At 57.6% G+C, this 12,775-nt stretch overlaps 1 protein-coding gene across 4 annotated transcripts in view; it reads left to right on the forward strand.

Annotated features, from left to right (window-relative positions):
- NFATC1 (nuclear factor of activated T cells 1) overlaps nt 1–12,775 on the forward strand; it is an 86,192-nt gene that overhangs the window by 12,619 nt on the left and 60,798 nt on the right. For all 4 annotated transcript variants that reach the window (XM_040264385.1, XM_040264387.1, XM_040264388.1 and 1 more), the window contains exons 2-3: nt 581–1,652; nt 11,954–12,113. In XM_040264385.1, the coding sequence (XP_040120319.1) occupies nt 581–1,652; nt 11,954–12,113 (1,232 nt within the window). The remainder of the gene's footprint in view (nt 1–580; nt 1,653–11,953; nt 12,114–12,775) is intronic.

Below are 12,775 nucleotides of genomic sequence, written 5' to 3' on the forward strand. Positions count from 1 at the left end.
ACCTCAGTGCTTTCTTTGTCTCTGGTGATCAGTCTGTTACAACGTCCTTAAACGTCCCAGTCCCAGGATGTGACACCCTGGGTCTAAACCCTGTCCATCTGTTCATTGAACAAACCAGCACCGTTTGGACTGGAAACAGGAGTGGACCACAGGGCGCACTGGGGTGGCTCTGACACCCCCACCCTGAAACCCGTGGTTTCCTCTGGTGGAAGACCTGATGGATGATCAATGTTACGGGGGGAAATAAAGTGGGAGAGGGTGACAGGCATGCCGGGCTGGGGGGTGGGATTGGGATAGGGTGGTTGGGGGAAGCAGTGTTTGAGTAGAAGCCGAAAAAAGGGGCCCCGCGTGCGGCTCTTCAGGAAGGACGTGTGGGCAGACGGAAGCTCCAGTGGGCACGTGACTGAGCGTGAGGCCACAGCTGGAGTGGAGAGAGGAGGGCCAGAGGGGTGGGGGCCCTGAGGGCGAGGCCAGGGCAGGCGAGCAGTGGGGTCATCTCAGTGGCCTGAGGGGTCAGGATCAGAGGTGGGGGGCCCTACACCCCTGGTCCAGGCCCTCACCATCTCCTTCTTCCCTCCAGAGCACTACGGCTACGCCGCCCCCGGCCTGGGTGCAGGCCTGCCCCTCTCTGCGGCGCACCCCTCGCTGCCTGCTCCATGCCACGACCTGCAGAGCTCGGCCGCGGGCGTCTCCACTGTGGGGTATGGCGGGGCAGTGGACAGCGGGCCCTCCGGCTACTTCCTGTCATCGGGCGGCATCCGGCCCAATGGGGCACCGGCCCTGGAGAGCCCGCGCATCGAGATCACCTCCTACCTGGGGCTGCACCACAGCAGCAGCCAGTTCCTGCACGAGGTGGACGTGGAGGACGTCCTCCCCAAGCGGTCCCCGTCCACGGCCACGCTGAACCTGCCCAGCCTGGAGGCCTACCGCGACCCTTCCTGCCTGAGCCCCGCCAGCAGCCTGTCCTCCCGAAGCTGCAACTCTGAGGCCTCGTCCTACGAGTCCAGCTTCTCGTACCCATACGCGTCCCCGCAGACATCCCCCTGGCAGTCCCCCTGTGTGTCTCCCAAGACCACAGACCCCGAGGAGGGCTTCCCCCGTGGCCTGGGGGCCTGCGGCCTGCTCGGGTCCCCGCGACACTCACCCTCCACCTCCCCCCGCGCCAGCGTCACTGAGGAGAGCTGGCTGGGGGCCCGCACGTCCAGGCCCTCATCCCCCTGCAACAAGCGCAAATACGGGCTCAACGGCCGGCAGCTGTCCTGCTCTCCGCACCCCTCACCCACGCCATCCCCGCAGGGCTCGCCAAGGGTCAGCGTCACCGACGACACCTGGCTGGGCAACACCACACAGTACACCAGCTCGGCCATCGTGGCCGCCATCAATGCCCTGAGCACCGACAGCAGCCTGGACCTGGGCGACGGTGTCCCGGTCAAGGCCCGCAAGACCACGCTGGACCACTCGCCCGCGGTGGCGCTCAAGGTGGAGCCGGCGGGCGAGGACCTGGGGACCACGCCGCCCACGCCCGACTTCCAGCCGGAGGAGTTCGCGGCCTTCCAGCACATCCGCAAGGGCGCCTTCTGCGACCAGTACCTGTCGGTGCCGCAGCACCCGTACCCGTGGGCCCGGCCACGGTCCCCCGCATCCTACACCAGGTGAGCGACAGGTGGGTGGGGCCGCAGCCTCCTGGCATCCCTCTGCCTTCTCTAGCCTGCGTCTGTGTCCAAATCTCCCTCCGGACTTGGTCACGTTGGCTGAGGGCCAGAGATCTCATCTTCACACATTCTGTCCTTCCTAAAGGCCGGTGCCCAGACGAGGCTGTGTTCTCCGGTGCTGGAGGGACTGTCAGGCACATTCTCTGCCATCTTGGGGCTTACGAACACGTGGGCTGGGTTTTTGTTTTGCTCCCTGTAAAGCCAGGCGTGGTTCCTATCTGTGTTTTCGCCTCCCCTGCTCACACCTAATTGCTGTCACTGCACAGTCGGCGCAGATGGAGCCCTGCTCACAATTCCCCGGGGCAGCCCTCCCGCCTGCATCAGCTCCGCCGGCTTGGGAGCGACTCGGTGCCCCTCCCCGCCTCTTGGGCTGTTGATTTTTCTTTTTAACGGTGTTGGGGCTGCTGCTGCTGCTCCACTGGGTCCCCTCACTCAGCCCGGGGTTTTTATTTTTAACTAAACAGCTCTCCCAGCAGGTGGACCACTAATGACCCCTAGCAGAGTGCTTTCTGCCCCAGGACTCGAGTCAGGTGTCGGCCATGTGCACGGGCCCTCCCTGGAGGCCCATGCTCTACCAAGGGCTGTGGCTGCCTCCCAGGAAGAGGCTCCTGCCTGTGGTTTCAGTGTTCGAGGCTTGTTGCTGCTTCTGTTTGCTTCTGGAGGCAGGACTCCGCGTCGGCCTCGTGGCTTCCAGCCGTCCTGTCCAGACCTTGAGGAGAGTGAATCAGGGTGTTATTTGTTACAGAGCTTTCTGTGTTCTCTTCAGAACCCCTCTTTTTTTCTAAACTAAAGCTGTAGTTAGAGCTGTAAGTGGACGGTTTAGTTCTCGGTGCCAAACCTTTATAGAAGCCTGTGGCGAAAAAGCAGTGTGAGGGGTGAGTTTCTAAAGCTGAACGCTTCGTTTCCGCCAGCATGGGTAGCAGTCGAGAGCCAGGGGGCAAGGGGCCACGACGGGTCTTGACCGGCTTCAGAGTGCATCCACATAAAGTTCAAAAACCTGGCATTTCCAAAGTTACTGTCAAAACATCTATCTCGGAACGTTCATTCACGAATGTGGGGGTTTAAAAAAATCCATTTGGAGGCATTTTAGAATGTCGGAATTTTTATTCACGCTTTCTTTATAATTATTATTTAAATAAAAAAAGAATACATCAAAGCATCCTTCTCCAATTTAGAACAAGGCTTCAGTGAACTCGCATGGTGACGTTGACGTGAAGGTCCTAAGGGCTTGCAAGGAGACCCTGAGCCCGTATCTCCAGGAGCTGCTGGGACCCAGCCCGACTGACAGGGCGGTTTAAACAGCAGACGTTCCTCGAAGTATGGGGCTTGGAGCCCACCGTCCAGGCGTTTGGCTTCTCCTGCGGTCATTGGACGGGACCGCTTCAGGGGCTTGCCCTAACTTGACGGCCCTTATAAAGACTGAGCCTGCAGGCACGGGGGTCAGCTGCCGTCCTGGGGTTAGGACTCCACCCTGGAGCCTCTGGGGGAGAAGCTCAGCCTGTGACCCCAGGTGGACGGGGCGGCTTTCTCGAGCCCTGGTGGTGGAGTGCCCGTGGGAACGCGTGTGGTTCTGGGGATTGTCAGTGATGGAAAGCACCAGTGCTGCCCATCTCTGCTCAGGGGTCTTGGTGACAGCTCCGCGGGCTGAGTGCCCCACTCTGTCACCCGGTCCAGGCCCCCTCGGGTGGGGTCCCCCAGCACTCCTGTGAGCTCACGCCAACAAGCCCCACACTTCCTCCCGGGCTTGAAGTCAGCTTTTCCCACTGTTTTGGTTCCACATCAAAATATGTTTCCTGGTCCCTGGCAATGTTTTCCGTGTGATCCTGTCCATGGGTGCCAGGGGCCAGCTGGAGAAGGGAGAGGTCAGGCCGTTGCCCTGAGGGGCGGTGACCACACTTCCTGCCCTCGGACGCTGCCGCACGTGCCCAGGGACCAGTGTGCGGAGGGGGCTGGCACCAGGTGTCAGCGGGTCTTGGGCTGCACGGCCAGGCGCCCAGTGCTGACAGGCTCCGAGGTCTGGGATGGACAGTCTATCAGGATAGATCCATCGCCGCCCCCGTGGGAGTGGGCAGCCCCTCTGGGCACGTCCATGTCTATCCTGCCAGCGAGGGGAACTTTTTAACGAGACGTGTGCGGCGTGGGCCTCTTCCCGAGGCACGTGGGGTCCATGGGATCACCGCCCCCAGCACGCGCGGCCCTCTGTTCTACGTGGAACTTCCCAACAGTCTCACGGGGTCAAAGATGATTCTGAGTTCCTGCCACAGAAGGGGTTGTGTTTGTGAAATCAACAGCGTTGTTGGACAGAAGTTTGTAGCTTTTAAAGAGTTTTGATGTAGAGCCTCGGAGAATCGTGCTCTGCTCCTGAAGCTTGAGGGACGCAGAGGGGTCACAGGTGACCCGTCTGAAGGCTGTCTGCCTGATGGCTTTAGCCAGGCCACAGGGCCCCTGTCCAGGGAAGACTCCCCACTCCTGTCCTTGGATGAGAATAAGCAGGTCCACCCACAGCACTGACAGAGACGCTGCCCCTGGCTGTGCTGGAGAGGGCAGAGATGGCCGTGGATTGACTCCTGCTGGTGGCTTCCAGGGGCTGTCGTTGTCCCGGAGGTGCTCAAGCATAAGCAAATGCACTGGAGCTCCTGCCTAGGCAAGGGTGTCATCCTGACCCAGGACCCACTGCGTGCGTTCAGGGAGCTCATTCTCCCTTTGGAATGGGCTCGTGGAGAGTCCTGACTTGTGACGTCTCAGTGCTGTCTCTGTGCCCGGCAGAATCTCCAGATGTGCCTTCAAGGGGCAGGGTTACATGAGGAAAGGACTAGAAGGAGCTGGTCTGGGGAGGCAGAGCGTTTTGAGACACGCCGTTTCTGACAGCAGCAGTGTCGAATTAAATCACTGCAGACGAAACTTTGCTTTGTGATCTGAGCATTACTGACTTATTTGTTTGTTAGCAACGTCCCAAGGCTTGGGGCCTCTTAGTTCCTGGACCAGCCCCGCATCCCTGGCTGTGGAAGGGCGGAGTCATAACCACTGTGTCCAGGAGAGCCCCCACTGCGGGGTCAACTTCCTGAGGGGAGTGGGCATGTCATGACCCCACTGCTTGTTCTGGGTTCAGTGACCCAAGGGGTTGCGCCTCCCAGTCAGTGTGTTTCAGACATGGTTTCTTCTAGGTTTTGGGTACAGTTGATGACTTTAATGATACCATGACCTTCGTGCCGTGCCCAGGTCTTAGCTCCCAGAAGCCTGATGAAGCTACAGCTGATTGACTGCATCTTTAAGTTAAATGAATATTTCAGAGTTTACCCTAATTTGGAATAAGATTAAATAAAGCTGTATGCTGGTAACAAATCTAATCACACATCATTCCGCCGGAATGACTGCTCTGGCCCCAGCCGTCTGCACTCAGGCAGTTTGCATTGGGTCAGCCCACCCGAGGTCTTGGACCCATCGCTTCTGGGTTATTTTCCCTTTTCTGACCTGGCCGAGGAGCTCGTCATCTGGAGGTCACAAAAGGAAGCTCAGCAGGGACACCCCTGGCGGTCCTGTGGTTAAGACTTGGTATGTCCACTGCAGGGGCCACACGTTCAGTCCCTGGTCCAGGAACTAAGATCCCACGTGAGGCAGGGACAAAAAAAAAATTTACACCCTTCCAAGAAAAGGAAGCCGCTGACAGTAAGCTTTAGAAAGAAGCCAGTGGTCTCCATACGTCCCCCCAGTGCTTACAGGACCAGGGGCCCAGTGCCCGCGCCACTGTTTAGGCCCCGCTGGTAACAGGTAGGGCTGGACTCAGGCTGTGATTGGCAGCCCCCTGGCTGGAGCCCCTGCTCGCAGGAGTCATGATGCGTTTGCTTGCTAGGTGGGGGGCTGTGGCAGTGTCGAGGGCTGGGATCTCTCTACAAAGTCCATGTCTTGCCTCCAGGGTGTTGGTGGCTGCTCTGGGAGGTGGGAGGCCGGCAGACCGAGGCCTCAGGAGGCAAGAGGCTGACCGTGGCCTCAGCTGTGCAAAGGCGTCTGCATGTGAACTCTGTGGCCAGAGTCGGGCCTGAGCTGCGAGTTTTTGCAGATCACGCTTGCTCGCTGCAGGAGAGATGGTCTCAGAGGCCTAGCGCCTGGCTCCCCATGGAGCAGGCTCTCCTGGCTCCTCAGAGTCCACCGTGGACCCTGGACACAGCGCCCTAAGCGCTGACTTCCGGTGGGAAGGCGTAGCCTGGAGGGTTCAGCTGAGATCTGCAGGTTTGCGGCAGAGGCTTCTCTCCACCTTTTGGTCTTTCCTCGAGATGCAGGTGGAGGATGTGGGCCTGATTGCTCTTTTTTTTTTTTCAAAGATGTATTTATTTTGTGTTTTGGCTGTGCTGGGCCTTTGTTCGTGTGCGCGGGCTTTCTCTAGTTGTGGCGAGCGGGATCTCCTGTCTCTTTGGGCTCTCGGGCTTCTCGTTGCACTGGCTTCTCTTGTTGCAGAGCAAGGCTCCAGGCGCAGTAGTTGCAGTGCGCGGGCTTAGCTGCTCCATGGCACGTGGGATCTTCTTGGACCAGGGATCGAACCTATGTCTCCTGCATTGCACAGTGGATTCTGTATCAGTAGACCACCAGGAAAGCCCCCGATTGCTTTATTTGATGTTATCCTGTGAATGTCTTGTATTATTAGCTGTGAAAAGGAGAACAAGGATCTCAAGTACTTTTGCATTCCTGGAGAGGATCAGTTTGAGTCTTTGTGGCTTTATACACTGATTTTCGGGAGAAGGCAATGGCACCCCACTCCAGTACTCTTGCCTGGAAAATCCCACAGACGGAGGAGCCTGGTGGGCTATAGTCCATGGGGTCGCTAGGAGTCGGACATGACTGAGCGACTTCACTTTCATGCACTGGAGAAGGAAATGGCAACCCACTCTAGTGTTCTTGCCTGGAGAATCCCAGGGACGAGGGAGCCTGGTGGGCTGCTGTCTATGGGGTCGCACAGAGTCAGACACAACTGAAGCGACTTAGCAGCAGCAGCACACTGATTTTCAAGTCGAGCCTTGAGATCTGTGCTGGTTGATTTTGTGGATAATCCAAGTGCTCAAAGAGTTTTGCTTTTGAGACTGGACAGCTCCTGGCCTGTTCTTGTTCTGACCCGGCTGGCCGTGGCATGCGTGTGGGGCTGGGCTGCACTCGGGGGTCTCCAGTCTTGAGTTTCCCAAGCTGGTAGGAGCCTGACCGGGAGGAAGTGTCCAGCAACAGCATGCACCAGTGATCACAGACCAAACAGAGCTCTCTCTGTCCAGACGCTTCCCTCCGAAGAGAGCGCGGGGCACTCGTCGGGGCCCCAGGCACCTGCAGCGCACCTGGGTTAGGCGGCCCAGAGTACATGGGGCTCGTCCCGCGGAGGGTGAAACTTAGTCACATTGAAGACGAGGCCTTCTGTGGACATTAATGGGCCTTCACTGACAACCGTTTCTTGGGTTCATGAGCAAAAATGTATGTGTCGTGATAGGGTTTGCTTTTTGAATAAATGCTTCTAAAATAACCTTCTGGAAGCTGGGGCTTCGCGCCCAGCCTTGAGCTGGTTTTTGGTGAAGAAAGGAACTACCCAGAGGCTTTGCGTCCAGGTCAGTTAGTGGGCTGGGGTGCCCAGCAGGCACCCCACCCCGCCACGGGCACACGAAAAGCTGGTTAGTGCTGCACCTTGCCCCAGTGCGCTCAGCCATGGTGCACTTGTCACTCCGGCCACACCGCTTCCACGGCCTGTCAAGGTGGACGGCCCTGCTCAGGCTGTGCGAAGGTTTAAGCAGCCGTTCGCAGGGCAGCCAGAAGCATCGGGATGCGAGCCTGTGGGGCAGGGCCTGAGAGGCCTACGTGAGATAGGCCTGGGTTTTTGGGGGGTGGGCGGGGGTGCGATGCAGAATAAGGATGACAGGGTTTTCCAGAAAGCTGGAAGAAAGTCCCTGCAACTCGGAATTGTCCACACCCTGGTTGGTGGAGCCCCTGAAAGCAACAGAGTTCTGTGAAATTCCTAAATCCGAGGTGGTGGCCTCGCTGTTCTTGCTCTGAAAGTTCCAGGTCTGTGACTGGACTCAGGGTTCTGAGCAGGCCTGGCCCTTGCAGACAGAGCCCCTGGGGGTGTGAGAGGACCAGCAGGTGGCCTCCGCCCGCCAGCACCCCCCAGAGGCTCAACCTCGTCTGAGCCCCCCTCCCAAAGGCACAGGGGCACGTCGGGGACTCAGGGACTGAGCTGGCACTGAGGAGGGGCCCAGGCAGTGTGGCCTGGGCAGAGCCTCCTGGGGGAGCCTGGGCCTTAGGACAGGTGTCTGGCCACAGAGTCTCAGGGTCGGGATGCTCTGTGCGTGGCACCCTGAGGACAGGCAGGGGATACGTGGGTCATTGGCCCCCTTGTACGTTACTGCCCCGCTCTGCCTCTCGCTCCCCATCCACCCACCGATACCCTGGTAAAAGCAATTCTCCAGCCTCCTCCAGGCCGCCAGCCCCCTCGGCCAGTCCTATCCCTAAGTCCTCTCAGTGCAGAGAGGGCCGTCCCGGGTCGGAGGTGACAGCCCACAGTGTCCTGAGACCTGGGTGAGAGCTCCTGTCTGAACGGCCCCCGTTGCATCCCTTCCAGAACCATCAGAAGAACCGGGCCAGGTCTAGACTTGGGCCTTCCCGTGGTTGACCCCCAGCCCCTCCCTGAGGGCAGTTCCCTGGGCCCCGAGAACCAGTGAGGGTCCCCACAGAGAGATCAGCCTTGCCCGGCAGCCCTCCAGGAAGGTGACCTCTCAGTGGGAGCAGCTTTCTTGCCTGGACTCTGCCGGGGGCGGAGGGTGGGTTGGGCCTACAGCGAGGTGTGTGGTCCCGGCCCAGCCTCGGCTCAGAGTGCTCTGGGAGCCCAAAGACTCTGCTTCATTAAATAGCTGGGAACTGAGCCCGTGACCTTTTTGAAAATTAAAGGAAAAAAGTCAAATCAAAGCAAGTAAGTCAAGCGGCCCTTCCCTTGGCTGCGACCCTGGGAAAGCGCGTTTCTTTCAAGCTTGGGGTGATGGCCTTCCCCTCTAGGTCTGGTCCCCTTCGGGTAGATTTGAGCCCTGCCAAGTTCAGAGTTTGTATCTTCAGGTCTTTTAGAAACAGCTGAGTTCTAAAACCTTTGCAGTTTTCTTCTAAGTGATAGGTCCATATGGGCTTTAGCTCTCAAAAATTCAATATTGAAAGGACTCTACCTAAACTGTCTGCTTGGAAGAGCAGCTCCCCCCAACCCAAACCCCAGGTGTCTACGGAAGGAGAACTTCACGGCACAGGGCTCCCTGAGGCTCGTCCGTGTTCCCTGGTCTGGGGCATGTGGGCAGCCGTTTGGTGGGAGCTGTTCTTAGTCGTGAGTGGACATGGCCTTTCTGTGGGAGGATGTTCTGGGGGCCCAGGCTCAGGTGAAGCCAGACGAGGGAATAGTCACCGAGCTCACAGGCTGAGAGCAGGAAGGTGGAAAAGCGGGTGGCTTGGGGGTGGTTACAGCTAATAGTGTTCCCTGTGGCATATTCTTTAATGTCAGTAAACCAAAAGGAACTTGAGTGCCTGCCGGTTCTGGCCTGGAAGATCACCGTGGAAACTCAAGTGTGTGTTTCTTAGATATGCTCTTTCAGTTTGTGTCACAGAAAAACAACCTTGTGCAGCATCGGAGACTAGTCGCGGTGCCCACACCCACCCCTAACAGACGGAGGAGCTCGTGGCCCACCTGCCTGCCCCCAACCCACGCCCGTTACCAGACCTTGTGTGACCTTTCCAGTGACGCTCAGTGTGCATCTTCCAGAGACCGGGGCTCAGATTTAGATGCGAGTTGTGGCACCAGGAGACATCACACTAGACACTAACGTGGGGTTTAAATAATCCCTTGGTGTCACCCAGTGAGTGTTCAGACCCCCTGACCCGTGGTTTCCCCAAGGCTGTCGGAGTCCGGCTTCACACCTCCCGGTCTGCTCAGGTACATGAACCACTGTTTCCCCCACGCTCAGCTGGAGGGGCTTGGCAGGTCCCAGTCCTGGGCCTGGAGTCCCTCGTTGCCTGTAGGCAGACACATATGAGATGTCAGGGGACACTTGGGAGCCTGGACCCTTTGGTGGATGTTGCCACTGGGGGTTCAGGTGTTTATGTGTATGTCACCACCTGTGGAGTGCCCATTAGTGTTGCAAGAAGACGCTACCTCGAGTGCCCTTCCCTGTGAGGCTTGGCCCAGGTTACAGCCAGCAGGCCCCATGCAGGGGGCCAGGCCCCTAGGAGGCATCAGGAGCCCCAAGGGTTCGTGCCATGTGATGGAGGCTGTGGTTCTATGCCAGGGACATGACCAGCAAGACCGCCAGGGTCTCACACTGGATGTTCACCTCTCTGGTATCGATAGTGGTGGTGGTTTGGTCACTCAATCCTGTCTGACTCTTGTGACCCCATGGATTGTAGCCCGCCGGGTTCCTCTGCCCATGGGATTCTCCAGGCAAGAATACCAGAGTGGGTTGCCATGCTGTTCTCTAGGGGATCTTCCTGACCCAGGGATGGAACCCGGGTTTCCTGCAAGACAGGTGGAATCTTTACCATCTGAGCCACCTGGGAAGCCCTTTTATATTTGTATAAAAAGGCGAAAAGATATAAAAGGGATATATCAACAAAATAAAATAGATATGATACCCTGGCTTTTCTTAAAGAGGATGAGGTGGTTGGATGGCATCACTGATTCAGTGGACATGAACTTGGGCAGAATCTGGGAGATGGTGAGGGACAGGGAGGCCTGGCGTGCTGCAGTCCATGGGGTCTCAGAGTCAGACACAACTTGACAACTGAACAAAACAACATCCCTTTAATATGGAAATACTTAGAGTCGCACACCCAGTTGTGGAGGTAGTCTCTCTGGTTGATTGTAAGACACATGTGTCTGTGTGTGTGGAGAATGTAAGACAGCTCCTGTTTGCACGGGTCGGCTGGGTGTCAGATGTGAATTTAACCATTTTCTTCGTTGCATCCAGTGTAATCTTTTAAGAAATCAGATCAGGCTGGAGGTGAATTTGACGTCATCCATTGTGCTCAGCAGGTGGGGCTGAGGCACGAGACAACCTCCAGGTGTTCGGGGTCCCGTGGGGGCTCCACTCCGGCTCGGGGGTACCCGAGGAAGGTGCTCCAGCGGCAGAGCCGCGAGGCGTTAGGATGGCGCAGCGGGCACATCTCGGAATGTTTCTTCCAGGCTGAGGCCTTTTCCCTGAATCAGAGGTACATTTACATTTTTGTGGAGCTGCCAGATTCATGCTGAAAATTTCCAACCTCAAACAATAATTGTAATTGTCTGTGTGTGACAGTATTTACTTTGTGAGCCATTCTAACTTTAAACTGCATGCAGCCGTGTTGCTGGCCCTGTCAGTGACTCAGAAGCAAGTTACTCCCCAAGTCTGTCTTCGGCCATAGTCTAGCACCGAGCGGCTCTGAGGCCTTGCCCTCTGTGGACAGTGAGGAGTGGACCCTTCAAGTCCTCCTCCTCCACTTCTCTGTCTCTCAGTCTCTTTCTGTTTTAGTTTCCTGGGAGTCAAATGAACCTAACTTCTACTTGTTTTTCATCTGTTTCTCTTCTGTTTACAGCAGAGGACAGTCTTTTCACCTAGATGGACAGTATGTATAAGGGAACAGATTAGTACATTGGATGTTCTGAACGGAGACATGGTCCCCTCCTGTGGGCCTGGTACCACTGCCCCGGGGGACCGGAGGTTCTGTGGCCCGATCTCTCCCCACTCCTCTCGCAAACCTGCCTGCTGCTCCCTTAGTTCTCGGGTCTTGGTTGTTGTGGATCATGGACGCGGGGCTGGGCGAGGTTGCTGCAAACCCATCGCCTTATCAGGAGCCCCCTCCATGTGTCAGGTCTGCTCACAGCTGGTTTGTGGGCAGAGGAAATGGGAACCAGCCTGCCCACTTCTCAGATCAGGCTGATAGAGCTGTGATTTTTAAAAGATCTATCTTATTGGGGAGATTAAATAATTTTTAGGCCTTTCATGAAGGAAGGAAAATAGGGTCAAGTGTGGAAGAGGTTTCCATTGTATTCAGGAACCTCGTTGTGAAGAGCTGAGAGGATCTAGGTGTCCATCACAATTAGCTGGCCATCAGCTCTGCAGTTTTAACTGCTGCTCGTGTGAGGACAGTGACCTCACCGACGGGAGTTTCAGACCCAGCCGGAAGGACACGCCACCCATCTGTCTCAGGCCGGGTCCGTGGGCGCGGGAAGCCGTCCATGCCTCTAACAATCCGTGTGTCCGTTTCAGCCCGTCCCTGCCGGCTCTCGACTGGCAGCTGCCGTCACACTCAGGACCCTACGAGCTGAGGATCGAGGTGCAGCCCAAGTCCCACCACCGCGCCCACTACGAGACAGAGGGCAGCCGCGGGGCCGTGAAGGCGTCAGCCGGGGGCCATCCCAGCGTGCAGGTACCGCTCCACTCCGACCAAGCCCGGCCCTGCTCAGGGAGGCGCCAGTTCAGCCCAGAGGCTGCTCTGTGGTGACAGCCAACAGCTCTTTCTATGTTCTTAAAAAACTCTTCACCTCCCAGCCAGTTTAGCTGAATATTCTATACCCAGTCGAGGCCCAGTCTGCTCGGTACAGATAGGCAGATTGAGGGTGTGCAGCCTGCAGCCCCTGTATGGCTGGGGAGGAGGCTTCCCTTCAGCGAGCTGCTGCGGGGGCGGGGCGGGTGATACCCCGGAGACCGTGGGGTGACCACTGTAGTCCTGGGGGCATTGGGAGGGTTCCCTGGATAGTGGTGTTGGGGTGACCAGCCTGGACCTGGGGGAGCTAGGAGGACCTGCTGGATGGTGTTGCTGGCGAGTGTTTTTTCACCAAGGAGGGCAAATGGCTCTAGCTTTTGCTTGTGACTCCTGGTGGGGGCTACAGTGACTCGGGCACAGCCAGGCAGCTGCTTTGTCCCGAGGGACGCTGCCCCGTACCCCCGTGGGTCCCTGAGCGTGCCTGACTGAGAAAGGACAGGCGGGAGAAGCCAAGGAGAGACAGTGTGCCCAAGGAGGTGCCCTGTGGCCAGTGGGCAGCGTGGGCTGGGGCTGCTGCCTAGACTAGGCTCTTAACAGACTTGACC

The sequence above is a fragment of the Oryx dammah genome, unplaced genomic scaffold (genome assembly GCF_014754425.2).
Source record: "Oryx dammah isolate SB20612 unplaced genomic scaffold, SCBI_Odam_1.1 HiC_scaffold_22, whole genome shotgun sequence".
Classification (NCBI taxonomy): domain Eukaryota; kingdom Metazoa; phylum Chordata; class Mammalia; order Artiodactyla; family Bovidae; genus Oryx; species Oryx dammah.